This window comes from Phyllobates terribilis, unplaced genomic scaffold (genome assembly GCF_046119375.1).
Source record: "Phyllobates terribilis strain yellow unplaced genomic scaffold, ASM4611937v1 Scaffold_7__3_contigs__length_470593459, whole genome shotgun sequence".
Taxonomy (NCBI): domain Eukaryota; kingdom Metazoa; phylum Chordata; class Amphibia; order Anura; family Dendrobatidae; genus Phyllobates; species Phyllobates terribilis.
This window is the reverse complement of record NW_027362767.1, coordinates 275,945,702-275,972,420: the sequence shown is the minus strand read 5'-3', so window position 1 is coordinate 275,972,420 and position 26,719 is coordinate 275,945,702. Positions and strand designations below refer to the sequence as shown.

The window sequence follows — 26,719 nt, the reverse complement described above, 5'->3', positions numbered from 1 at the left end:
CTTGGAAACTATTCAGTTGTGAAGCATAGTGGACCTTCACAACGACCACTAGAGTCCTGTCGGGATTAAACAGATTTATTTTAACATTACTAAAATATTATTTCTCAAGTCATTAATATTTTTTCCATTATATTTATTGTGTCAAAAGATACCAGTGTTTCCAAAACGTTTGGATAGCAATTAGTAAATGTCTTTTGTATAAAAACCAGTTAAGTTTGAATTGATGCCTTACCTACACTTGCATGCTACATTTTAACTTGGTGTAGCTAAGGAGTTAAAGAATTGTAAATGTATTTTGCTTCTATTGCAAGCAGTCAGGTCTGAACTGACTCCTTGTTAATATTTGCATGCTACATTTTGTGAATGTAAGAAATTGAATAATTGTAAATGTTTTGTCCCTGTACAGCAATTACCATATTTTTCGGACTATAAGACGCACATTTTCCTCCAAAATTTTGGAGGAAAGTGGGGGGTATGTCTTATAGTCCGATATACATAAATACTGTGGCTGTGGGGGAAGCAACAGTGGCAGAGTAGCGGTGCACAGGAGGCAGGAGCCGCCTGCTGCAGCCTACACTGTGCCCGCTACTAAAGAAAATTAATATTCACTGCTCTCCACGCCCATGGGCGTGGGGAGCAGTGAATATTAATTTTCCTTAATAACCGGCACACTGTGCCCGCAACGCAACTCCTGGTATGTATGGCCTCCCTCATCCCTGTATGCATGGCCCCCCTCATGCCTCATCCCTTTATGTATGGCCCCCCTCATCCCGGTATGCTTGGCACCCCCTAATCCCCGTCACGCTGCACGGAAAAAAAATAAACACTCATACTCACCTCCTCTCTCCTCCAGCGCTCTGTGCCGGAATAGTCACTGCTCCCCACACCGGGACTGCGTTCGTGGGGAGCAGTGACCATTCATTCACCCTAATAGTGCACACACTTTAGCTGCAACGCAGCTCCTGCTGCGCTTGGCTGTCAGCGTGCCCGCTATTAAAGGCCATGAATATTCACCACTCCCATGGGAGCAGGGACTATTCCAGCACAGAGCGGGACACAACACTGGATGAGAGAGGAGGCGAGTATGAGTGTTTATTTTTTTTCCGTGCAGCGTGACGGGGATCAGGGGGACCCAAGCATACCAGGATGAGGAATGAAGGTGCCATGCATACCAGGATGGTGGATTGAGGTGACATGCATTTCAGGAATGAGGGGGCCATATATATCAGGATGGGGGATATGAACAGAATTGGGGGACATTGTTATAGGTGTAATGTCAGCAGCAGGCCCCCTCCCCCTTAACAGGGCATTATGATCCTATTTTTTGCTTAAAATTTTTTTTTTTCTATTTTCCTCCTCTAAAACCTAGGTGCGTCTTGTGGTCCGGTGTGTCTCACAGTCCGAAAAATACGGTAGTTAGATGTGAACAGACACCTTGCTGACACTTGCAGGCTTCATTTGAACTCAGTGCATTTTAGGAGTTGAAGATTTGAAAATGTTTTTTGTATAATATGTATAAATGCTTGCTGTCTCATGCTTGTTCAGGAACCTGCAAGGTGTGAACTGATTCCTTGATAACGTGTATGCTATTTTGTGATCGTGTATATTGAAGGAGATAAATTTCCACCTGGTTTTTCAAATTTCACAGTTTCAATCCATTGCATCATGGTCATTTTTAATTAGTTTGTAACCATTATATATGTTATTCAGAGAACATATGTTTAGCTATGACTAAGAGCACTTTGTGTTCGAAATGCATCAGTTTTGTTCTCTTCATCTGTTGACTCTTTCTAAATGGATTTTTTTCTACTAATAAAGTGTTTTTACTAATGCATCTAAAAAATAAAATAAAAAAAGTGCTGGATGTATTTGTTTTTTTGTTTGTGTATTTGAGGAAGATTTGGAGAGTTTCTACTGAGTTAGGAAAAAACAAAAACTTGTTTCTGGTGATATATTCATGTAAGTACCCCTTTCATTTTTTTGGTGACCCTTAGGATTGGTTCAGTATGACAGTGTGACCCTCAGACCAAAAAATGTTGTGCACCCCTGCTCTATAGGCTCCCTGCCAGGTGTCACTGTAGGTGGGGGCACTTTTCTCTATAGGCTCCCCGCCAGGTGTCACTGTAGGTGGGGGCAATTTTCTCTATTGGCTCCCCGTCAGGTGTCACTGTAGGTAAGAAGCACTTTTCTCTATAGGCTCCCCGCCAGGTGTCACTGTAGGTAGGGGGGCACTTTTCTCTAGGCTCCCCGCCAGGTGTCACTGTAGGTGGGGGCACTTTTCTCTCTAGGCTCCCCGCCAGGTGTCACTAGGTAAGAAGCACTTTTCTCTATAGGCTCCCCGCCAGGTGTCACTGTAGGTAGGGGGGCACTTTTCTCTATAGGCTCCCCGCCAAGTGTCACTGTAGGTAGGGGGCACTTTTCTCTATAGGCTTCCCGCCAGGTGTCACTGTAGGTAGGGGGCACATTTCTCTAGGCTCCCCGCCAGGTGTCACTAGGTAAGAAGCACTTTTCTCTATAGGCTCCCCGCCAGGTGTCACTGTAGGTGGGGGCACTTTTCTCTATAGGCTCCCTGCCAGGTGTCACTGTAGGTGGGGGCACTTTTCTCTATAGGCTCCCCGCCATGTGTCACTGTAGGTAGGGGGCACTTTTCTCTCTAGGCTCCCCGCCAGGTGTCACTGTAGGTAAGAGGCACTTTTCTCTATAGGCTCCCCGCCAGGTGTCACTGTGGGCAGGGGGGGGGGGGGGGGGGGCACTTTTCTATTTAGGATCACTACCACGTGTCACTGTAGGTAGGGGGAACTCCAGGTAGCTCGTGTTTGTGTGTGTGCTGCTAATGGGCATCCAGGAAAGGTGAATTTCACTTACTGAAGTTTTCATTTCCAAATGTATTTTTCCTTTTATTATTGAAGTGGTTAGTGGGGCCTTTTATAAGCCAGATCAGAAGAGTCCGGCACTGTGTGTTGTATACAGTACCCTGCAGGTATAATGAGGGATCTGGCATCATCTGCATCCTCTTTTTCCCAGCATGCAAAGCAGCTTATCTCATCCCCAGGTGTACGCACTCATTATAACAAAGAGCGTTGTTGCACCTGTCCCAGTCTCCAGCAGTCGCAGATAACGCAGCTCATCGTAGTCATGTTCCTGGATATGTGTAAGTGCAGGGGGTAGGTGACGACGTGTGTGTATTATAATTGTATCTTTGCTTGGTATCATGATCCGAGTATCAAAATCAGCTGTTATGTCATTCGGCTTATTGAGTCTGGTATCATCCTGCAGTAATTAGTAATGGCCGGAAAATGCACCGAATGTGTGGAATCTACTGTCATATGACCAAGATGAGAATGATGATCCTTTTACCACCAGGGAGCTATGTGTAACTGCACCACACACACTCACTCACACTCATCAGAACAGGGCAGCCCTGCTCCAGTCATTGTGTACCAATGGGAGCCATGATTGCTTGTTAGGCCTGTACCTGAGAAGCTGAATTTCTGTTTTATTAACTGGATAAATACCTCCACTAGGGGGCACTAGAAGGACAGTCCTTTCCTGTCCTGTATATTTACTGGGTGTAATTATCAATATCTGTATAATCCTTTGTATATACTGCACAGTATCACTTCTCCTGTCCTGTACACTGGGGGTCATTCTCAGTATCCAAATATCAAAGACTGACCGTCATTTCCAAATGGAGACCAGGTGTGAACAGGTGCATACAAAGAGCCACCTCCATATATAACTAACAAAGTTGCACTCTAGTTATAGCATGCAAACATGAAATATATGAAATTTGAATCGCATTACTGCTCTAGAAAATAGGAAAAAACGAAGACACTTGGCACATAAATTGGCCAATTCATGTATACCTGGCAGCCTACAATTATATGGATAGGTAGGATTGAGCTATGATTAAAACCACCATAGGCTGATGGGTGGAGTGCTTGGTCAGAGGGCCTATGTATACAAATATCAAAGACTGACCACCACTATTACAAATTCTTATATGAATGCTATTTTAATTTCATGCTTGCATGCTATAGTGTTAGAGTGCAACTTTGTTAGTTAATTCTCAGTATCTGTATTATTTTGTGTGTCCATATTTATTGCACAATAAGACTTCTCCTGTCCTGTATACAGGGTGTAATTCTCACTATCTAAAGTATTCTGTGTGCGTGTGTATTTTTTTATACATATAATATATACACTACTGGGGTACACTGTGCTTTGACAAAGTATTCAGTGCCAAGTATACAAAGCCTTGACAAAGTCTTCACACCCCTTGAACTTTTCAACAAATTTTCCCTTTACACCCACACACTTAAATGCATTCTATTGGATTTTACGTGATATACCAACACAAAGTAGCAAGTATTTGTGAAGTGTAAAGGAAATGATACCTGGTTTTCTAAATGTTTTAAAATATGAATCTGAAAATTGTGTTGTGCATTTGTATTCAGCCCCCCTGAGTCAATAGTTTGTAGGACCACCTTTCGCTGCAATCACTGCTGCCAGTCTTTTGGGGATGTCTCTACCAGCTTTACACATCTAGAGGTGACATTTTTGCCCATTCTTCTTTGCACACTCGCTCTTGCTCAGTGAGATTGGATGGAGACGTCTGTGAACAGCAAATTCCAAGTCTTCTCACAAATTCTCAGAGGGATTTCTGTCTGGACGGTGACTGCGCCGTTCACACACATGCATATGCTTTAATCTAAACCATCCATTGCAGCTCTAGCAGGATGTTTAGGGTCGTTGTTGTGCTGAAATGGGAATCTACACCCCAGTCTCAAATCTTTTACAGCTTCTTCCACATGCCATGTAGGGGACACAACGAGCATGTGGAAGAAGATTATCTGGTCAGATGAGACTAAATTAGAACTTTTTGGGCTAAATGCAAAACGCTAGATGTGGCAGAAAACTAACGCTGCACATCACCCTGAAAACACCATTCCCACAGTCATACATGGCGGCAGCAGCATCATGCTGTGGTGAGGCTTTTCTTCAGCAGAGAGAAAAAAAGATGGTCAGATTTGATGGGAAGATGGATGGATGGAGCTTAATACAGGGCAATCCTGCAGGAAAACCTGTTAGAGGCTGCAAAAGACTCGAGACTGGAGCGTAGGTTAACTTACCATCAGGACAACGACTCTAAACATACTGCCAAAGCTACAATGGATGGTGTCAAACTCAAGGCCTTGGGCTACATCTGGTCTGCTGTGTCAATTTATGTGGCCCACGAGGTCAGGACACAGAATGACTGGCTCTCGCCTTGCCCTTTACGGAGATCCGGTCGGAGTTGTGTGGAGCTCAAAATCTAAGATGGCATCCATCCTCTCTGCTGGCGCCACCCCCTCTACTAAGTACTGGCTGCGTTCGACATCGACACAGACAGTGCTTAGAAAAGGGGGCAGAGCCAGTACATATAGCGGATGCCATCTTTGTAAGTGAGCAAGTGAACTCAGTCAGCCAGCACAAAAAAAGTGAACATAGTGAACACGAAGCATCACATAGTTCAACAGTTACAAGAGGACTGAGGTCCCTGCTCGCAACTTTACAATCTATAAGGAAACAGGGGGACACAATAGGTAAAAAGCGCTTGCCATGTATGATCCAGCCATCACTATAATAAATAGAGCATTTCAGACAAGCTGCATGATCTGGTCACCAGCCATTATCTAAGTACAGTTACCAAGCACTATTGGGTGCATGGAGGATGTGAACATAGATGAATAGGAGGGACCAGATTCTGAGTAAAATTTAGGAAGACGGAACAGGGGAGAGTCAGATTAGTGAATTGAGGCGATAGGCCTGTCTAAAGAGATGTATTTTTAGGCTGTGCCCACGATGCGTTTTTTAAGCATTTCCGCAGCGGCAAAAACGCATGGTAGAAGGCCTGCCATGTTCCCCAATGATAATCCGCATGTGCTGTGCACATGCTGCGGAAATTTCCGCTGCGGATTATCATTGCAGAAAAAAACGCAGCACTACCAATTATTTTGCGGAAGCGCTGCATTTTCGCCGCCATTGACTTGCGTTGGAACGCATGGATTACGCATCACTGCATCTGTACATGTGGATTCCATGCGTTTCAATGTGCGGATGGTACCCAGGTCTGGAGGACAGGAGACTCTCCTCCGGACCCAGGTACCATAGAACCTGTAATAAAATAAAAAATAAATACTATACTTACCTTCTGATGGCCCCCGGTCTTCTTGTCTTGGCTTGCTGGCAGCTCGCGGTGGACTGAAGGACCTGCGCTGATGTCATTTAGTCATGTGACGGCAGGTCCTTCAGTGTAGTGTACCGCGAGCTTCCGGCAAGCCAGGACGGAGCAAAGCAAGACTGCAGGGGTCATCAGAAGGTAAGTATTTATTTTTTACCATTCTTTCGGTCACACTGCATAAATCCATGCCGTTTGAATGGATTTATATAATGTAACCAAGTCGTCAAGCACTTTCCAAGTGATGCTAAAATCGCTTGGAAAGCGCTTGACAACCCGCATACGGAAATGCATGCGAAGAACGCTTCACATCCGCATGTCCCTGGCAGGAAAAACGCATGTACAATCCGCATGTACAATCCACATGCATTTTTTCTGCCAGAGAGATGCAGAAACGCTCAGGAAAAAATCCAGAGCATTTCTGCATCGTGGGCACATAGCCTTAAAGCACTCTTAAACATGTGGGGATTAGGTATGAAACAAATTGTCTGAGGTAGTGAATTCCAGTAAACTGGAGCAGCACAAAAGAAGTCTTGGAGATGGAATTGGGAGGTTCGGATTATGGAGGATGTTAGGCTTAAGCCTCCGTCTCACATAGCGATATCGCTAGCGAGATCGCTGCTGTGTCACGGTTTTGGTCACGCAACAGCGACCTCACCAGCGATGTCGCTATGTGTGACACTTTGCAACGATCAGGCCCCTGCTGTGAGGTCGCTGATCGCTGCAAAGTGTCCTGGACCATTTTTTGGTCGTTGGCCTCCTGCTGGCCAGCACACATCGCTGTGTGTGACCAGCGGGACCAACGATCTGGCTGGTAACCATGGTAAATATCGGGTTACTAGGGGCACGCGCGCACTTAGTAACCCGCTGTTTACCATGGATACCACTCTGCTACTGTGCGCGGAGGCTCCTGCGCACCGTAGCAGAGTGGTATCCGTGGTAAGCAGCGGGTTACTAGGGGCACACGCGCACTTAGTAACCCGATGTTTACCATAGTTACCAGCCTGCTCCTGCTTAAGCAGCAGGCTGGTAACGGGAGCAGGACATCGTGGAACGATTCTTTCCACGATATCGCTGCTCCCCTGATCGCTGGTGAGCCTGCCTGTTTGACAGCTCACCAGCGATGTATTAGCGATGCAGCAACGATGGCTGACAGGTCGTATCGTTGTCGGGATCGCTGCTGCATCGCTTAGTGTGACGGGGCCTTTAGTTTAGCTGTGGAGCTGGAAGCAAGGGTAGGGTGATAGACAGAGATGAGGGAGGAGATATAGGGTGGTGCAGAACTGGAGAGCTTTGGGCGAGAGACAGAAGTTTATATTGCATTCTGTAGCGGATGGCTAACCATTGCAATGACTGGCACAAGGTGGAGGCATCAGTAAAGCGGCTGGACAGGAATACGACCCTGGCTGCAGCATTCAAGATGGATTGGAGAGGAGAAAATTTGGTTAGAGGGAGACCGATCAGAAAAGAGTTACATTAGTCCAGACAAGAATGAATTAGAGGAACCGTATTTTTGCAGTTTCAGAGGTGAGAAAAAGTCAGATTCTGGAGTTATTTTTAAGTTGCAAGTAACATGAGCGAGTGAGTGATTGGATATAGGGAATAAAGGAAAGTTCTGTGTCAAATCTAACCCCAAGATGGAGAGATTGCTCCTTTGGAGTTATGATTGAATCACCCAAGACAATTGCAATATCTGGTAGAAGGAGGAAACACGAGACATTCGGTTTTGGAGAGATTCAGTTTCAGATAGAGGGAGGACATGATGTTAGAGACAGCAGACAGACAATCACTGGTGCTAGGTAATAATGCAGGCGTGATTTCAGGAGAAGAGGTGCATAATTGGGTGCCATCAGCATAGAGATGGTACTGGAAACCAAATCTGCTGATCGTTTGTCCAATAGGGACTGTGTATAGGAGGGGGCCTGGGACTGAAATTGAGAGACCCCGACAGTAAGGGGAAGGTTAGGAGTAAGAGCCAGCAATTGATACAATGAAGGAGCGGCAGAGAGGTAGGAGGAGAACCAAGAGAGAGCAGTATCCTAGAGTGGAGCATAGTGAGGAGGAGCTGGTGATCCACAGTGTCAAATGCAGCAGAGAGATCCAGGAGAATCAGCAGGGAGCAGTGACCAGTAGATTTTGCTGATAGTAGATCACAATTTCAGTAGGTTGTAAAGAGCGGAAACCGGATTGTAAAGGGTCAAGAAGAGAGTGATTTGAGAGATAGTGGATTAGATGAGAGTGCACCAAGCGTTCCAGGAATTTAGAAATGAAGGGAAGATTAGAGACAGGTCTGTAGTTAGCAGTGCAGTTCTGGTTCAGGAATGTTTTTTTAAAAAAAACGCATTTATGCTGGCGTGTTTGAATGAAGATGCAAAGATAGCGGAAGAAAGAGAGAGGTTAAATATTTTAATTAAGTAAGCAGTGACAACCAGGGAGAGGGACTGGAGGAGATGTGAGGGAATAGGGTCACTGTTGAAGGTTGTAGGGCTAGAAGAAGCGAGGAATCTGGTAACTTCTTCTGTTTCAGGCTCGCAGGTGGAAAGTGAGTTTGAGTTGTGGATGGGAAGGGGATCCAGGCTCTGAGGGGATTGTGAAAAAATGTCCTGATGGATATGGTTGATTTTTTGTAAGAAATAAGTGGCTAGATTACCAGCGCTGAGGTTGGTAACCGGGGCCTGTACTTTAGGGCTCACAATGGAGTAGAAAGTTTTAAAGAGTCATTTTGGATTTCTGGCTAGTGATGTGATGAGGGTGGTAGACATGTTTGGCCAGATGGAGAGCAGAGTTGTAAGTTTTGATCATAAACTTATAGTGGATGAAGTCTTCTGCCTATAGTGTTTTTCTCCACTGACGCTTGGCACACCTCTTTGCCCTACTACCCAGGGACAGCTCTTTTAACCCTACTACCCAGGAACAGCTCTCTTATAGTCCATGACTGGTCTGTGCATTGCAGCTCATGCTCGTACCGCACAGACATTCTGCATGAGCCCTTACAATTACAAGTGGTCCTTTGCAGGCAACCATAATGCTGATGTGGCCCTCTGTGAAAATGATCACCGAGATCAAAGCATATTCATGTGTGTATATGGCCCAGTCACAGTCCAGGCCTAAATCCCATTGAGAATCTGTGGCAAGACTTGAAAAGTGGCAAAAATGTCACCTTCTAGATGTGCAAAGCTGGCAGAGACATCCCCAAAAGACTTGCAGCAGTAATTGCACCGAAATTCTTCATCACACAGCCCTTACATCGCCTGGAGGTGTTTTATGTCATCATCCTGTTACAACGACGGTGCAGACCAGAAGGGATGGTGGTCATAATTATGTGGTAGCCATGCTGTGTAATGTTCCTTGAATATAAAATAAAACACCAATATTATCATTAGTAAAGCACTCCCTGCCATCACACCTCCCCCTCCATGTTTACTGGTGAGCACCAAAAATGTAGGAACCATATGTTTACCTTTTCAACACCTCACAAAGACATGCCAGATGGTACAAAAAAAATCTCACATTTTGACTCATCGGGCGACATTACAGATTTCTATTGACCTAATGTCCAATCCTTGTCCTCAACCTAGTAGAGATGGTTTAGGATTAGTGATGGGCGAGCACTAAAATGCTTGGGTGCTTGATGCTCGGGTCGAGCAAATTGGAATACTCGGGTGCACAACCCGAGCAACGAGCCCAATGTAAGTCTATGGGAAACTCGAGCATTTTTCAGGCGGCTCCCCCCGGCGGTCTGCAGAGGGCCTAAAAATTGCCCAAGTAGATGGGAACAGTGCTGAAATGACATGGGAACAGCATGGGGAAGACCCCTGGAAGCATCTCTGACTCCCAGATCACTGCTGTCAGCAACGTGGTCAGAGTATTACACCACTTTTACGGACTCACAAAACATACAAAAACGAAACCAAAATGGATTTTCCTGGGAAATATGTTAAGGAACATCCTTTGCAGGGTAATGACTTGTATATAAGGCAAAATAAATATACAAACACAAAAATGCTCCTCCACACCTTGGGCTATGTTCACACGTAGCGTTTTTGATGCGTTTTTGCACTTTTGCATTGCTTTCAACCAAGACAAATGCATTCACTGGGAAATTTCATTTTAACATTTTACAACCTTATCTGGCCATGTGGTGTGTGATACATCATCAGACACATCCTGTTTCATTTATGATGGAGGGACTCTGAAAGTCACAAAGCCTATTTTTATAGGGCCATCAGGCAGCCCTTACTATTCTTAAAGGGCCAGCAGTCGGCCCACGCTATTGTTAGAGAGCCATCAGCCGTCTATGCTTTGTTGTTCCCATTATTAACAAGTGGGTCTCCTATACTGTTTTTGCGTATGCAGTGACTGCAAGGGCTGCCAAAAATTTGGAGGCACCCCAATACCCCTTGCAAGAGACGTAGGAGGTCAGAGAGCCTCCTAAAAACAATGTTAACCTTATTATTAGGAAGTGGGTCGTTAGCGTCAGGGCAGGCCAGGACCTCCAAGGCGTAGAGAGCCAGTTCATTCCACGTGTCCAGCTTGAATACCCAGTAATTATAAGGCACAGAGGAATCACGGAGGATGTTGGTACAGTTGGCAAGGTACTCCCTCACCATCTTCCCAAACTTTGCATTCCTTGTAGGGGTACCCCGCGCCTCAGGGCCTGTGCGATGGGAGGGTCTGAGAAAACTGTCCCAGAACTTTTACAGTGTTCCCCTGCCTCTGCTGGATTGGAGTTGTGTCTCTCTCGCCTGTAGTCCTTGGTTGTCCAATGAACTTTGACCTCTGCCGTCAGCGTTTTCAGATGAGAATTTTTTTTAATAATTCCGCAACAAGGGTCTTCTGGTACTGCCCCATTTTAGTAGACATGTATGCCTCAGGAATAAGAGATAGAAAGTTCTCCTTGTAGCATGGGTCTAGAAGTGTCACCAACCAGTAATGACTGTCACACAAAATTTGTAGAATGCGAGGGTCACGGGAAAGGCAGCGTAACATAAACTCAGCCATGCATGCCAGACGGCTAACAGGCAAGACTTCCGTGTCCTCACCAAGAGGATGACTGACCATGCTCTCCTCCTCCTCCTCCCTGTCCTCAGGCCATCCACACTGAACAGACTGTATGACAGTTGTGCAGGTAGTACCGTCTATAGCGCATAAAACTAGCTCCTGTTCTTCCTCCTCCTCTTCCTCATTGTCACCCAATCGACGTTGGGATGAGATGAGGCTGGGCTGTGTGTAATCACCCTGTATGGTTCCTTGCTCCATCTCATCGTGCTCCGCCTGCAATGCATCCTCTTTGATTGTGAGCAGAGAGTGTTTCAGAAGACAGAGAAGTGGGATGGTGACACTAATTATGGCATCGCGTAGAAGGGAGGAGGGGAGAGGAATTGTAGAAAGTTTACCACGTTGTCGATTTCAAAATCATATGTCAGCCGGAATCCATCCTGAGGGTGCCGCACCCATTGGTGATCACAAGCAAATAAAAAAGAATAGGGAAATCCACCGGCACATCCAACAGGAAATAATTAAAAATTGTTCTTTATTGAAGAAAAAACTAAAACATGCTAAAATGAAACCTCAGAAACCTGGTGTATACAACATGCTTATTCATAGGACGACTGAGGCAACATGTAACAGACCAGACTTTATACCAAACTTGCAATAAATGAGCAAAAACAATAGGTGGAGCTCAAATCAATGCTGCAGAGGAAGTTGCAAACAATACAGGTGACAAGCATGAAATAATAAATGCAGTGCAATGAAAAATGAATAATTCATAAAGCATGCCCAACATGGCAATAATATTCTAAATGGACAAATATAATTGCAATAACAATTCACATAATGGCAACTAATGGAAGCCTCAATTCAGCAGTCAGTATTACACAGGATGAAGTCAGATATGCAGCCAGGCAGCCAGTAACACAAAGAATGGAATCAGGTGCAAAAATCAACTAACGGCATTATACAGCCTAGCAATCAGTGTCTCAACATCACTATTAACCCCTTAACAACATTAGACGTACTAATACGTGTCTGTGCCCTGGGACTTAAGAGCCAGACCCGCATTAGTACGTCATGGCGATCGCGCGCGCACACAGGCTGTGCGGGCGCGATCGCCGCCGGGTGTCAGCTGATGGTCACAGCTGACACCCAGTACTATGTGCAGGGAGCGGTCACGCACCGCTCCCAGCAAATTAACCCCCGCGATGCTGCGATCGAAGTCGATCGCAGCATTGCGGTGGCAAGGGGAGGTGATCGCATATACTCACCTCCTCTTCCGGCTTCCAGCGCTGACTGCCATGGCTTCCAGGATGTTGCCATGACGACCCGATGTCTTCATGACAACATCCGTGTCACCAGACTGCAGGAAGATTTTTTGGACATGCGCAGTGCATCTCCAAACAATCTTCACACTGTGCACCGCTGACAGCCTGCATGACACAGGGATGGTGCTGCATTCCTGTGCCATGCAGGCAATCAGAGAAAAAAAAGTGAAAGTCCCAGAGTGGGACAAAGTAATAAAGTATAAAAACTATCAGAAAGTGAAAAAAAAAAAAAAAAATTGTAAAAATATAAAAAATAAAATAAAAAAAATAATCCACCAAAAATAAAAATATAATGTACCCATCAATAAATATTGTTATAAAAAAAAAAAATAAAAAAAAACAATAAAAGTACACATATTTGGTATCGCCGCATCCGGAACAACTTGACCTATAAAACTGTCCCACTAGTTAACCCCTTCTATGAACACGGTAAAAAAAAAAAAACGAAGCAAAAAACAATGCTTTATCACCATACCCCCAAAGAAAAAATGGAATAACACGCAATCAAAAAGACAAATAGAAATAAAAATGGTACCGCTGAAAACGTCATCTCGTCCCGCAAAAAACAAGCTGCCATACAGCTCCATCAGCCGAAAAATAAAAAAGTTATAGCTCTCAGAATAAAGCTATGCTAATAAATATTTTTTTCTATAAAATTGCTTTTATTATGTAAAAGTGCAAAACATAGAAATACGATATAAATGTGGTACCGCTGTAAACGTACTGACCCGAAGAATAAAGCTGCCTTATCAATTTTACCACACGCGGAACAGTATAAAAAAAAAACAAAAAAAACAATTCCTGAATTGTTGGTTTTTGTTTATTCTGCCTCCCAAAAATCGGAATAGAAAGCGATCAAAAAATGTCACGTGCCTGAAAATGGCACCAATAAAAACGTCAACTCATCCCGCAAAAAACAAGCCGTCACATGACTGTCTGCCAAAATCTGGAAAAATTATAGCTCTCAAAATATGGCGATGCAAAAACTAGATTTTACAAACATGCGTCTTTTAGTGTGTGACAGCTGTCAGTCATAAAAACCCCATATGATTCTGGTATCGCTGTAGTCTCACCGACCCGAAGAATAAGGTCGTCTAATCACTTATACCGCATGAGGAACTGAGTAAAAAATAAACTCTCAGGTTAGCGTTGTGCTAGGGTTAGGGTTGTGCTAGGGTTAGGATTGTGCTACGGTTAGGGTTGTGTTAGGGTTAGGGCTGGGGTTAGGGTTGGGGTTAGGGTTGTGATGGGGTTGGGATTTTTGAGTGAAAAAAAAAACACTTTTTCATTTTTACGAGTCAATTTGTGAAGCACCTGGGGGTTCCAAGTGCTCACTATGCATCTAGATAGGTGCCTTGGGTGGTCTAGTTTCCAAAATGGGGTCACTTGTGGGGGAGCTCCAATGTTTGGGCACACAGGGGCTCTCCAAACGCAACATGGTGTCCGCTAACAATTTGAGCCGACAATTTGTTAGCAGATACCATGTTGCATTTGGAGAGTCCCTGTGTGCCCAAACATTGGAGCTCCCCCACAAGTGACCCCATTTTGGAAACTAGACCCCCCAAGGCACCTATCTATATGCATAGTGAGCACTTGGAACCCCCAGGTGCTTCACAAATTGATTCATAAAAATGAAAAAGTGTTTTTTTTTTACACTTTTCCATTTTACGAATCAATTTGTGAAGCATGTGGGGGTTCCAAGTGCTCACTATGCATCTAGATAGGTGCCTTGGGGGGTCTAGTTTCCAAAATGGGGTCACTTGTGGGGGAGCTCCAATGTTTGGGCACACAGGGGCTCTCCAAACGCAACATGGCGTCCGCTAATTATTCAAGCAAATTTTACAATCAAAAAGTCAAATGGCGCTCCGTCCCTTCCGAGCCCTGCCGTGCGCCCAAACAGTGTTTTTTCCCCACATGTGGGGTATCTGCGTGCCCAGGGGAAATTGCACAACAAATTTTGGGGTCCATTTTTTCTTGTTACCCCTGTGAAAATAAAAAAAATTGGGTCTAAAGTAACATTTTTGTGGAAAAAGTTAAATGTTCATTTTTTTCTTCCACATTCCAAAAATTCCTGTGAAGCACCTGAAGGGTTAATAAAGTTCTTAAATGTGGTTTTGAGCACCTTGAGGGGTGCAGTTTTTAGAATGGTGTCACTTTTGGGTATTTTCTGTCATAAAGACCTCTCAAAGTGACTTCAAATGTCATGTGGTCCCTAAAAAAATGGTTTTGTAAATTTTGTTGGAAAAATGAGAAATCGCTGGTCAACTTTTAATAGTGATGTTGAGACACTGATTGCTAGGCTGTATAATGCCGTTTGTTGATTTTCGCACCTGATTCCATTCTTTGCGTTACTGGCTGCGTAGCTGCATATCTGATTTCATCCTGTGTGATACTGACTGCTGAATTGCGGCTTCCATTAGTTGCCATTATGTGAATTGTTATTGCAATTATATTTGTCCATTTAGAATATTATTGCCATGTTGGGCATGCTTTATGAATTATTTATTTTTCATTGCACTGCATTTATTATTTCATGCCCGTCACCTGTATTGTTTGCAAATTCCTCTGCAGCATTGATTTGAGCTCCACCTATTGTTTTTGCTCATTTATTGCAAGTTTGGTATAAAGTCTGGTCTGTTACATGTTGCCTCAGTCGTCCTATGAATAAGCATGTTGTATACACCAGGTTTCTGAGGTTTCATTTTAGCATGTTTTATTTTTCTCTTCAATAAAGAACAATTTTTAATTATTTCCTGTTGGATGTGGCGGTGGATTTCCCCTTTCTTTTTTAATTATGGCATCATCACCGCTCACCATCTTGGTGGAGTCCTCAAAGTTTTGGAGGATGGTACATATGTCTGACATCCATGTCCACTTCTGAGGTCTTATGTGTGGAGTCTGAACTGAATACCGACAGCCTTGTTGATGCTGGTAGTCAACAACTGCCCTCTTCTATTCACAAATCCTTCCCTAAATCTGCAATGTAGAATTCGAACGCGTGGGGACATCACACACCAGTTGGTGAGCCGGAAACTGCAAACGCTGCTGAAACACGGCAAGGGCGGCGGAAGCTGTAGGTGACTTTCTAAAATGGGCACACAGGCGGCGTACTTTGACAAGCAGATCCGGCAGCTCCGGGTAGGTTTTGAGAAACCGCTGAACCACGAGGTTAAGCACTTGACCAGGCATGGTACACGTGTGAACTCGCCTCACCTCTGAACCGCCGCCAGGTTCCGGCCATTGTTACACACGACCATGCCTAGCTGTAGGTTCAGCGGTGTGATCCACAGATCTGCCTGCTCTTTCAGAGCTGTCCACAACTCTTCAAGGTTGTGTGGTTTGTCACCTAAGCATATTAGCTTCAGCACAGCCTGTTGCCGCTTGGTCGAGTCAGTGCTGCAGTGCTTCCAGCTTGCGACTGATGTGGTCATTTCGAAGATGTATGCTGAAGAGGAGGAGGAGGTGCAGGAGCTGTAGAATGTGGGGGCCACCCTAATTGACCCAGGGCCCGCAATCCTCGGCGTCGGTAGGACGCGTTCCGTCCTAAGGTCCGACTAGGTCCCAGCTTCCACTATGTTAACCCAGTGTGCCGTCAGCGAGATGTACCGTCCCTGCCCACAAGCACTTGTCCACGTGTCCGTGATTAGGTGGACTTTCCCAGTAACTGCGTTGTTGAGGACACGGCTAATGTTGTGGGACATATGCTCATGTAATGCGAGAACGAAACACTGGGAGAAATAGTGGCGGCTGGGGACTGAGTACCGAGGAACTGCCGCCGCCATCAGGTTGCGGAAAGCTTCCGTCTCCACGAGCCTAAAAGGCAAGATTTCGAGCGCAAGCAGTCGCGAAATGTGTGAATTTAGTAGTGTGGCCTGTGGGGCGTTGGCTGCATATTTGCACTTACGTTCCAAGGACTGGGGTAGGGACAACTGAACTCTGCGCTGGGAAAAGGACGTGGACGTGCTTGCTGATGGTGCTACTTGAGAGTGTGCAACAACAAGTGCAGGGCAGGAGGCATCTTCGCATGCGCCATGGACAGAGGATTGGCTTGCACACACAACAGCGGAAGAAGCAGTGGTGCCACGCGCAGACACTGTTCCTCCACCCTGGGGTTCGGCCCACTTAGTCGGGTGCTTTGCTGCCATGTGCCTGATCATGCTGGTGGTGGTCAGGCTGGTAGTTTTGCTACCCCTGCTGATGCTGGTCTGGCAGGTGGTGCAAATAGCCTTTTTGAAGTTATCGGCAGAGTCTTTAAAAAGCAACCAGACTCGGGACCTAACAGTTGTACTTTCAACTTCCGTCGTGTTGATGTTCCAGGGAACAGTTGCCCGCCTTCTGTCAGCGGCCACCACACTGCTTCCTCCTGCCTGTTGTGGTCCTACGCCTCCCTCCTCATGTGTGCTGCTGTCCTTGCTCTGTATGTCCCCCTGCCAGGTTGGGTCAGTTACTATATCATCCACCACCTCGTCTTCCACTTCCACACCCTGGTCCTCCTCCTGACTTTCTGGCAATTGTGTCTCATCAGCGTCCACCTCTTGTGACACTTTCCCACCGTCGCCTTCGTGTGACCGTGGCTGCTCAAATATTTGGGTATCGCTACATCCGATCTCCTCTTGCCCCGCTTCAAGTGGACCGGGCGAGAGGCCCGAATCTATAAATGGAAAAGTGAACAGCTCTTCGGAGTGCCCTAATTGGTGGGAGGAAGGAGGATCAGGGTGAGGAATATGCAGTTCAGACTCATGGCTACTGAGACTTGACCCTGTGGAAGACAGGGTGGGGGTGGTGGCTAAGTGACTGGAAGCATTATCTGCTATCCAACCAATAACCTTTTCACTCTGCTCTGTGTTCATAGTGGTGTTCTGTGGTCCCCTATTAATTCAGACAGGAAGGTCGAGAGAGAAGATGTGGGTGTTTGTTGTGGCACAATTTCAGCTAGCCCACGGCCTCGTCCTCGTCCTCTCCATGCATTATCATCACAATCACGTCCACTTCCCCGTCCCTTGCCATGCGCCTTGCTCATTTTAAATGGAGGACAATATTTTCCACGTTCACTACAAATGGCTGGATTTGAACCGCAGTGATATGTGATACGTGTGATGGAAAACCACAGTTTTAAATAGCTGGCCTGTAGGTAGCTATTTTTAACAGCAACCTCATGTCAATAACTTCACTGACACACTGCAACAAAATTTCAATGGAGGCCAGAAATGGCAGAATTTTCAGCGCAATTATATGTGATCCGTGTGGCGGTGAAACCACAGTTTTAAATAGCTGGCCTGTAGGTAACTATTTTAACAGCGACCTCGTGTAAATAACTTCGCTGACACACTGCAACAAAATTGCAATGGGGGCCAGAAATGGCAGAATTTTCAGCGCACTTATATGTGATCCGTGTGACGGACAAACCACAGTTTTAAATAGCTGGCCTGTAGGTAACTATTTTTATCAGCAAACTGGTGTCAGTAACTTCGCTAACATAGTACAACAAAATTTCAATGGAGGTCAGAAATGGCAGAATTTTCAGCGCAATTATATGTGATCCGTGTGACAGACAAACCACAGTTTTAAATAGATGGATTTTTAGCGCTGTAATATGGAAAGGATCTGGCTGTATTCTGCAGTGCCAACAAACAAATGGAGCAGAAAAACGGTGTTCTCTGGATTGATTTTTAAGGAAATAGTCAGGATTAAGATCCAAAAATAAATTATTCCTTGCCCCGAGACCTGGGGCTATTTCTAGAAATATCTGTAAAAGCACCAGCAGACAGAACTGGAATGGACCCTCTTGCTATATGCACTGCAGTCTGCCACATACACTGCCTGCCTGATATCTCTGCAGTGGATTAGTCCTCAGACGGACTGTTAGTTGAGATGGATATGTGAATAATATATGGTGGTATACCTACACTAACTAAGAAACAAGCAAATCTCTCCCTAGTTCAGCAGCAGCTCTCTCTACACTGTCTGATTCCAGAGTGACTGTGACGAGCATGGCGGTGCCAGGTCTGATATAGACCTGATGATGTTGTGTGGCCAGCCAATCACTGTAATGCCACAAACAACATGGCTGCGGCATTACAGTGTGTGGCAGACAATCCCTGCATGTTCATTGGTGCTCTAAAGAGCGCCAAACATGCAGGGAGGAGACCCGAGCTCCCGCCGAGCAACCCTGGAAATACTTTCCAAGCTCCGAGCAGTGAGATGCTTGGGCGAGCACCGAGCAGTAGCGAGCATGCTCACTCATCACTATTTAGGATGAGTTGGATGCAGAGTGAAGACAAAGCAGCAGACAAGAGCTCAGCACCTCTGGCAACTTCTTCAAGACGCTTGGAAGCCATTCCAGGTGAAGAACTGCTAGAGAGAAGCCAAGGGGTGTAACACTGTCACCAGAGTAATGGGGAGCACATGAGGAATCTGAGGTGTAACTCATATTCTGGTTTGTTTTTCACATGTCTCTTTACTCCTTGTTTCCCAACAAGCAAAGCAAAGAAAATCTTTTCATGAACAGGGGTGTCAAAACTTTTGACCAGTACTGTATATACTCTGAATAGTACCGCTCTTCTGGCCATGAATAGTGTCATCTTTGTGTGTATTGTCATGTTCTTGTCAGTTCTTCCCTTAGTTGACAGGAGCTGTGGGAAGAGATGCTGTTGTCTTCTGAGTTACCTGCTGCTTCTCCTGGTTCTTGGTGTCTTTTGGTGAGTATGTCATTGTGAACCTCACGTTACAAGTAACTGGGCTGAATAATGGGTGTCTGGCAAGTAATACAGAATATCTCTCCTGCATACAACATGGCGAGAATCTTCCTCAGACTATGGAGAAGACATTTACCATATTCAACCCTTTTTTACTGATTTTATCTCTTACTGGCTGATGTATGGCTTGGCCACATGTTCTGGTCTTTTCAGAGACTTTCACCTGACTCTATTGTGTAAGACATGAAAGAGAAAAGAAAAGGACAAGCACACCTTGTGCAAATCATACTAAACAGGCACAGATCTCAGTGATAGAGGTTATCACCTGAGCGTGTTGTGTAAGGCAGGTACAACACTGAGAAAAGTGTGGATTCAGTCTGATGGCTGCTGCTTCACCTGCTGGACTCGGCAGGAGATCCAGAGGCAAATTCCAGGGATAAAGATGATGGGTGGTTTGATATAGCGCTGCCGCAGACGAATAGGTAAAATACCACTTGGGTACTATTAAAAGGATTTTATTTATTGCTACACATTTCGGAGCTTGTGCCTTCATCAGGCTGGTATCTACTGTGTAAGACCTTTACCACTTCCAATATATGTTGTTTTTTTCTGCTTTCACCATATACTGAATTCCATCCGGCAGGTAGAGATCAAGTTAGAGCCAGGCAGCTGCTAATAAAGCCTTGGAATGCTCATAACTTTTGATTTTTTTTTGTCAGGTTTGGTGTAAGAAATGACAGATGGCACCATGGAATCCCTTTGTCTTGTAGACTAAAGTGAGTAGTTATTGTCATGTGAGCAATTTGTCACTTATTACCAGCTCAGGAACTGGAATGATCATGTCAGTCGCACATAAATGTCATACATATATATATATATATTACTTCCACCCATATAGCTAATTCCACCACAAAAAGTTGATACTGCTAAATGGCACTCATAACTTATGTCGCCACAGATCACATAAATGATGCTGCCATACCATGCTCATAACTAATGCCATCACACTGTAAACAATCAATGGCACGACAGCATACATAAATGATGCTACCATATCATACACATATACACCTACAGAGCACCACAATGAGTCAAAAGGCCGCAAATAACCATTATAAATATGCTTTTATTAGTAACAAAAAACACAGAATTAAAATACACAAAAAGGGCTGTTCTAAGTAGCACCAGGCAAAGGATTAATGCCTTTCAATACAAAATAAAATTGCTCTATTATGAATGGTCGGTCTGAATAAGCTCAAACAAGTCCCCTTGAAAATGGTGTCTTGCACACCGAAACGTGCGTAGGGGCATGAGGGTCCAGCCACAAGACATTTGGGTAAGGCACGGGTATTTACACTTAGGTCCATATATATTTGGACAGAGACAACATTTTTCTAATTTTGGTTCTAGACAATACCACAATGAATTTTCAACAAAACAATTCAGATGCAGTTGAAGTTCAGACTTTCAGCTTTCATTTGAGGGTATCCACATTAAAATTGGATGAAGGGTTTAGGAGTTTCAGCTCCTTAACATGTGCCACCCTGTTTCTAAAGGGACCAAAAGTAATTTGACAATTTACTCAAAGGCTATTTCATGGACAGGTGTGGGCAATCCCTTCGTTATGTCATTCTCAATTAAGCAGATAAAAGGCCTGGAGTTGATTTGAGGTGTGGTGCTCGCATTTGGAAGGTTTTGCTGTGAAGTAAACATGCGGTTAAAGGAGCTCTCCATGCAGATGAAACAAGCCATTCTTAAGCTGCAAAGACAGAAAAAAACCATCCGAGAAATTGCTACAATATTAGGAGTGGCAAAATCTACAGTTTGGTACATCCTGAAAAAGAAAGAAAGCACTGGTGAACTCATCAATGCAAAAAGACCTGGGCGCCCACGGAAGACAACAGTGTTGGATGATCGCAGAATAATCTCCATGGTGAAGAGAAACCCCTTCACAACAGCCAACCAAGTGAACAACACTCTCCAGGAGGTAGGGGTGTCAATAATCAAATCTGCCATAAAGAGAAGACTGCATGAAAGTAAATACAGAGGGTTCACTGCACGGTGCAAGCCACTCATAAGCATCAAGAATAAAAAGGCTAGACTGGACTTTGCTAAAAAAACATCTAAAAAAGCCAGCACAGTTCTGGAAGAACATTCTTTGGACAGATGAAACCAAGATCAACCTCTACCAGAATGATGGAAAGAGAAAAGTATGGCGAAGGCGTGGTACAGCTCATGATCCAAAGCATACCACATCATCTGTAAAACACGGCAGAGGCAGTGTGATGGCTTGGGCATGCATGGCTGCCAGTGGCACTGGGTCACTAGTGTTTATTGATGATGTGACACAGGACAGAAGCAGCTGAATGAATTCTGATGTATTCAGAGCCATACTGTGTGCTCAGATCCAGCCAAATGTAGCCAAACTGACTGGTCGTCGTTTCATACTACAGATGGACAATGACCCAAAACATAAAGCCAAAGCAACCCGGGAGTTTATTAAAGCAAAGAAGTGGAATATTCTTGAATGGCCAAGTCAGTCACCTGATCTCTACCCAATTGAGCATGCATTTCACTTGTTAAAGACTAAACTTCAGACAGAAAGGCCCACAAACAAACAGCAACTGAAAACCACCGCAGTGAAGGCCTGGCAGAGCATCAAAAAGGAGGAAACACAGCGTCTGGTGATGTCCATGAGTTCAAGACTTCAGGCAGTCATTGCTAACAAAGGGTTTTCAACCAAGTACTAGAGATGAACATTTTATTTACAATTATTTAATCTGTCCAATTACTTTTGGTCCCTTTAAAAACAGGGTGGCACATGTTAAGGAGCTGAAACTCCTAAACCCTTCATCCAATTTTAATGTGGATACCCTCAAATGAAAGCTGAAAGTCTGAACTTCAACTGCATCTGAATTGTTTTGTTTAAAATTCATTGTGGTAATGTCTAGAACCAAAATTAGAAAAATGTTGTCTCTGTCCAAATATATATGGACCTAACTGTATATTTTGACCCCTGATTTGGTGCATTCCACTATTTGCACAATGTTTTCTGACCACTAAAGCAGCCATGATGCACTGTCCTAAATGCACCATATGTGGGGAGTGGTTGTTGCTGATGCCTGGACAGATTTTACCTGCCTTTACTCTGGCTACCCCAAAGGGGGCATATAAAGTGAGGATGCATCCTGAGTGAAGCACCTCATAGCGAGTTACACTGTAGGTTGACGTGTTCAAGCTTATTCAGACCGACCATTCATAATACAGCAATCTAATATATTGCCATTTGACCCATGTTGTACTGCTGGCCCTTTTCTCAGGTGTGAATCCATCTAATCACCTCTATTTTTGTATTGAAAAGTATTAATCCTTAGGCTGGTGCTACTTAGCACGGCCCTTTTTGTGTATTTTAATTGTGTGTTTTTTGTTACTAATAAAAGCATATTTATAATGATTATTTGCGGCCCTTTGACTCATTGTGGTGTATATATACAGTGCATTGTGAAAGTATTTGGCCCCTTGAACTTTTCTACCTTTTACCACATTTCTGGCTTCAAACATAAAGATATAAATTTCTAATTTTTGGGGGGAAGAATCAACAAGTGGGACACAATCGTGAAGTGGAATGAAATTTATTGGATATTTTAAACTTTTTTAACAAATTAAAAACTGAAAAGTGGGGCGTGCAATATTATTCAGCCCCCTTGAGTTAATACTTTATAGCGCCACCTTTTGCTGCGATTACAGCTGCAAGTCGCTTGGGGTATGTCTCTATCAGTTTTGCACATCGAGAGGCTGAAATTCTTGCCCATTCTTCCTTGCAAAACAGCTCGAGCTCATTGAGGTTGGATGGAGGGCGTTTGTGAACAGTAGTTTTCAGCTCCTTCCACAGATTCTCGATTGGATTCAGGTCTAGACTTTGACGTGGCCATTCTAACACCTGGATACGTTTATTTTTTAACCATTCCATTGTAGATTTTGCTTTATGTTTGGGATCAGTGTCTTGTTGGAAGATAAATCTCCGTCCCAGTCTCAGGTCTTTTGCAGACTCCAACAAGTTTTCTTCCAGAATGGTCCTGTATTTGGCTCCGTCCATCTTCCCATCAATTTTAACCATCTTCCCTGTCCCTGCTGAAGAAAAGCAGGCCCAAACCATGATGCTGCCACCACCATGTTTGACAGTGGGGATGGTGTTTTGAGGGTGATGAGCTGTGTTGCTTTTACGCCAAACATATCGTTTTGCATTGTGGCCAAAAAGTTCGATTTTGGTTTCATCTGACCAGAGCACCTTATTCCACATGTTTGGTGTGTCTCCCAGGTGGCTTGTGGCAAACTTCAAACGAGACTTTTTATGGAAATCTTTGAGAAATGGCTTTCTTCTTGCCACTCTTCCATAAAGGCCAGATTTGTGCAGTGTACGACTGATTGTTGTCCTATGGACAGACTCTCCCACCTCAGCTGTAGATCTCTGCAGTTCATCCAGAGTGATCATGGGCCTTTTGGCTGCATCTCTGATCAGTCTTCTCCTTGTTCGAGATGAAAGTTTAGAGGGACGGCCGGGTTTTGGTAGATTTGCAGTGGTCTGATACTCCTTCCATTTCAATATGATCGCTTGCACAGTGCTCCTTGAGATGTTTAAAACTTGGGAAATCTTTTTGTATCAAAATCCGTCTTTAAACTTCGCCACAACAGTATCTCGGACCTGCCTGGTGTGTTCCTTGGTCTTCATGATGCTCTCTGCACTTGAAACAGAACCCTGAGCCTATCACAGAGCAGGTGCATTTATACGGAGACTTGATTACACACAGGTGGATTCTATTTATCATTACCAGTCATTTAGGGCAACATTGGATCATTCAGAGATCCGCACTGAACTTCTGGAGTGAGTTTGCTGCACTGAAAGTAAAGGGGCTGAATAATATTGCACGCCCCACTTTTCAGTTTTTAAATTTTTTTAAAAAGTTTAAAATATCCAATAAATTTCGTTCCACTTCACGATTGTGTCCCACTTGTTGTTGATTCTTTCCCCCAAAAAAATAGAATTTTATATCTTTATGTTTGAAGCCAGAAATGTGGCAAAAGGTAGAAAAGTTCAAGGGGGCCAAATACTTTCACAATTCACTGTATATATTTTGAGTCCTGGTCAATCATGTATATGTTGGTTTGGGGGTTCCCTGTTTTCAATATCATACACATAACTAATGCCACCACAGAGTACTTCAATACTACACTGATATCAGCACCATCAGAACACCTCCATTACCTCCTAGTCAGCAGAGTGCCCCCTGTACAAAGCTGAGTGGAGCTTGTGATGTGCTCAGTAGGGTTGAACTCTTAGGAGCATCGGCTCCATATCAGGCCACAGCCTAATGTGTAATACCTCCTGTCTTGACACAGGAGCAGCGCCATGAACTTCTCCACTGGCTCGTCCTCACTACGAGATCTTTATAAAAACGGTGCTATCCAAAGGTAAAATCTGTCACAACAGTGGAAACTCAATAAGTAAAGAAAAGTCCATGTTATGGTGGGGGCCACCAACTGAGCCCGAATTGAGGGCCATTGACTCAACAGCAGATGGCGACAGTGGGGGCCGCTCTCTGTGCCTGATGTGGGGGCCGTTGACTGAACTCAATGTGGTAGACTCTGACTAAGCGGCAAGTAGTCTAGTAGCTTTTCTACACCACAAACAGCACCCCTTCTTCTAGTTCAGTTTTGTGAAGGAGGCCACTTGGACATTACTAAGACAGTGTTTGTGTTAAACTTAGAAGTTTAATCTTGGAAGAGGTTGGGTTAAGTCCTCGGAGACCTCAGAGTGTCACAAGCTTGTTTCCAGTTCAGTTCGAGGTTTTGCAGTATTGTAGTTTTTGCAGAATCTTTTGGGTCTGAATCAGACAACTCATTCCCAAAAACGAATTTCTGAAAAATGGGCTTGTTTTTATGAGGGAAGCCTGCTGAGGGCTGTGTCTGCCAAAGGAGCACTTCCCAATAGAAGAGCAAAGGAGCAACTTACCTATTCCATAGTAGGAGCTGTCAGATGTGTGTTTATCCTTTATCTTCATACTCCGCTTGACCAGTACTTGTTTCTTCACATGTGTGAACTTACATGGGGACACTGACTTTCACATGGCCAGGAATGGAAGTTATTTCCATGATTTTCTAAATGATGTTATGTACTGAGTAACCGCTCCACTCTATTGCAGGATGCTGTATGAGAAGCCGGACGCCTTAAAGCCCCCGTGAGTATCTCCGTCAGCTGAATGTATGCAGTATTGTGAAGTATCTTTTTCACTCCTGCTTAAAACTCTTGCAAAGTCATAATTCTTTAAAAAATAGAAGCGTTAACAGTGTATTTTTTTAATTTTCAAAATGCAAAGTGATTGAACAGAAGAGAAATGTAAATCCCTTTAATATTTGGTGATTGATCTTTACCTTCATTAGTTCTTCTAGAATTCAGAATAAAGTTGGAGCCAATCAGATGCTTCCCTGATGGTATTACATGATGTATGTGTCTGTCTGGATTTCTCAGCATTGGGGACATCAAGAAATGAACTTTGTTAAGGGTCGTAGACCCAGCGGTCGGCCAAGGAGCTAGTCCCCTGTGATTTCTTCTTATTCCCAAGAATGAAGAAAAACCTAAAGGGAAAGCGTTTTCAGGAGAAGAGGTTAAGAAAAAGTAGCTGGAGCCACGCCCAGACTGCTAATCTGCCTTTTTGGGCAGATGCCCGGTGGGCCGGTCTGTTAGGTCATAAAATGGGCTGCCTGGCTACTGTTGTCAGTGTACCATTGTGTATCAGTGAGTTGTACATTCTCTGTGGAGTCTGAGGTTATCTGCTTATATACTTATCTTTATGGTAGGTAAATAAACAAATGACTGGACAACTCAGAGTTCTAAGAGTTTAGGATGGGAAATCCAGACACAGATTTGACTTTGAAAAGCTGGTCTTGTATATTGTGCACTAATTAATAGCTTCTAAGGCCTCTAACTGCAGAGTTTGCTCTGAAGAGTTTGTCACTGTCAGAACTGTCATTCACACAAGTACCATTCCTCCAGTATTCACTGGGAAAATACTAATGTGGTTACAAAATGACAGTGTTCATAAAGCAGAGCTGGGCTATGTTAAGCACAGTACCACTTCTCCTGTCCTGTATATATACACTGCACAGTACCACTCCTCCTATCCTAAGTATATATACTGCACAGTACCACTCCTCCTGTCCTGTAGATACACTGCACAGAACCACTCCTCCTGTCCTGTATATATACACTGCACAGTAACAATTCCCCTGCCCTGTATATATACACTGCACAGTACCACTTCTCCTGTCCTGTATGTATACACTGCACAGTACCATTCCTCCTGTCCTCTATATATACACTGCACAGTACCATTCCTCCTGTCCTTTATATATATACTGCACAGTACCACTCCTCCTGTCCTTTATATATATATATACTGCACAGTACCACGTCTCCTGTCCTG

The 26,719-nt window shown here is 44.3% G+C and overlaps 1 protein-coding gene across 5 annotated transcripts in view; it reads left to right on the top strand.

Annotated features, from left to right (window-relative positions):
- Positions 1-3,030: 3,030 nt before the first annotated feature.
- LOC141154632 (histo-blood group ABO system transferase 1-like) overlaps positions 3,031-26,719 on the top strand; it is a 40,466-nt gene continuing 16,777 nt past the window's right edge. The window contains exons 1-5 of one of the 5 annotated variants that reach the window (XM_073640856.1): positions 3,031-3,151; positions 19,166-19,241; positions 19,958-20,014; positions 24,636-24,707; positions 25,439-25,474. In XM_073640856.1, the coding sequence (XP_073496957.1) occupies positions 3,136-3,151; positions 19,166-19,241; positions 19,958-20,014; positions 24,636-24,707; positions 25,439-25,474 (257 nt within the window). In that variant the 5' untranslated portion in view covers positions 3,031-3,135. Of the gene's footprint in view, positions 3,152-19,153; positions 19,242-19,505; positions 19,721-19,957; positions 20,015-24,635; positions 24,708-25,438; positions 25,475-26,719 lie in introns of those variants that run through there. The other 4 variants (XM_073640855.1, XM_073640857.1, XM_073640859.1 and 1 more) reach the window with 4 other exon arrangements.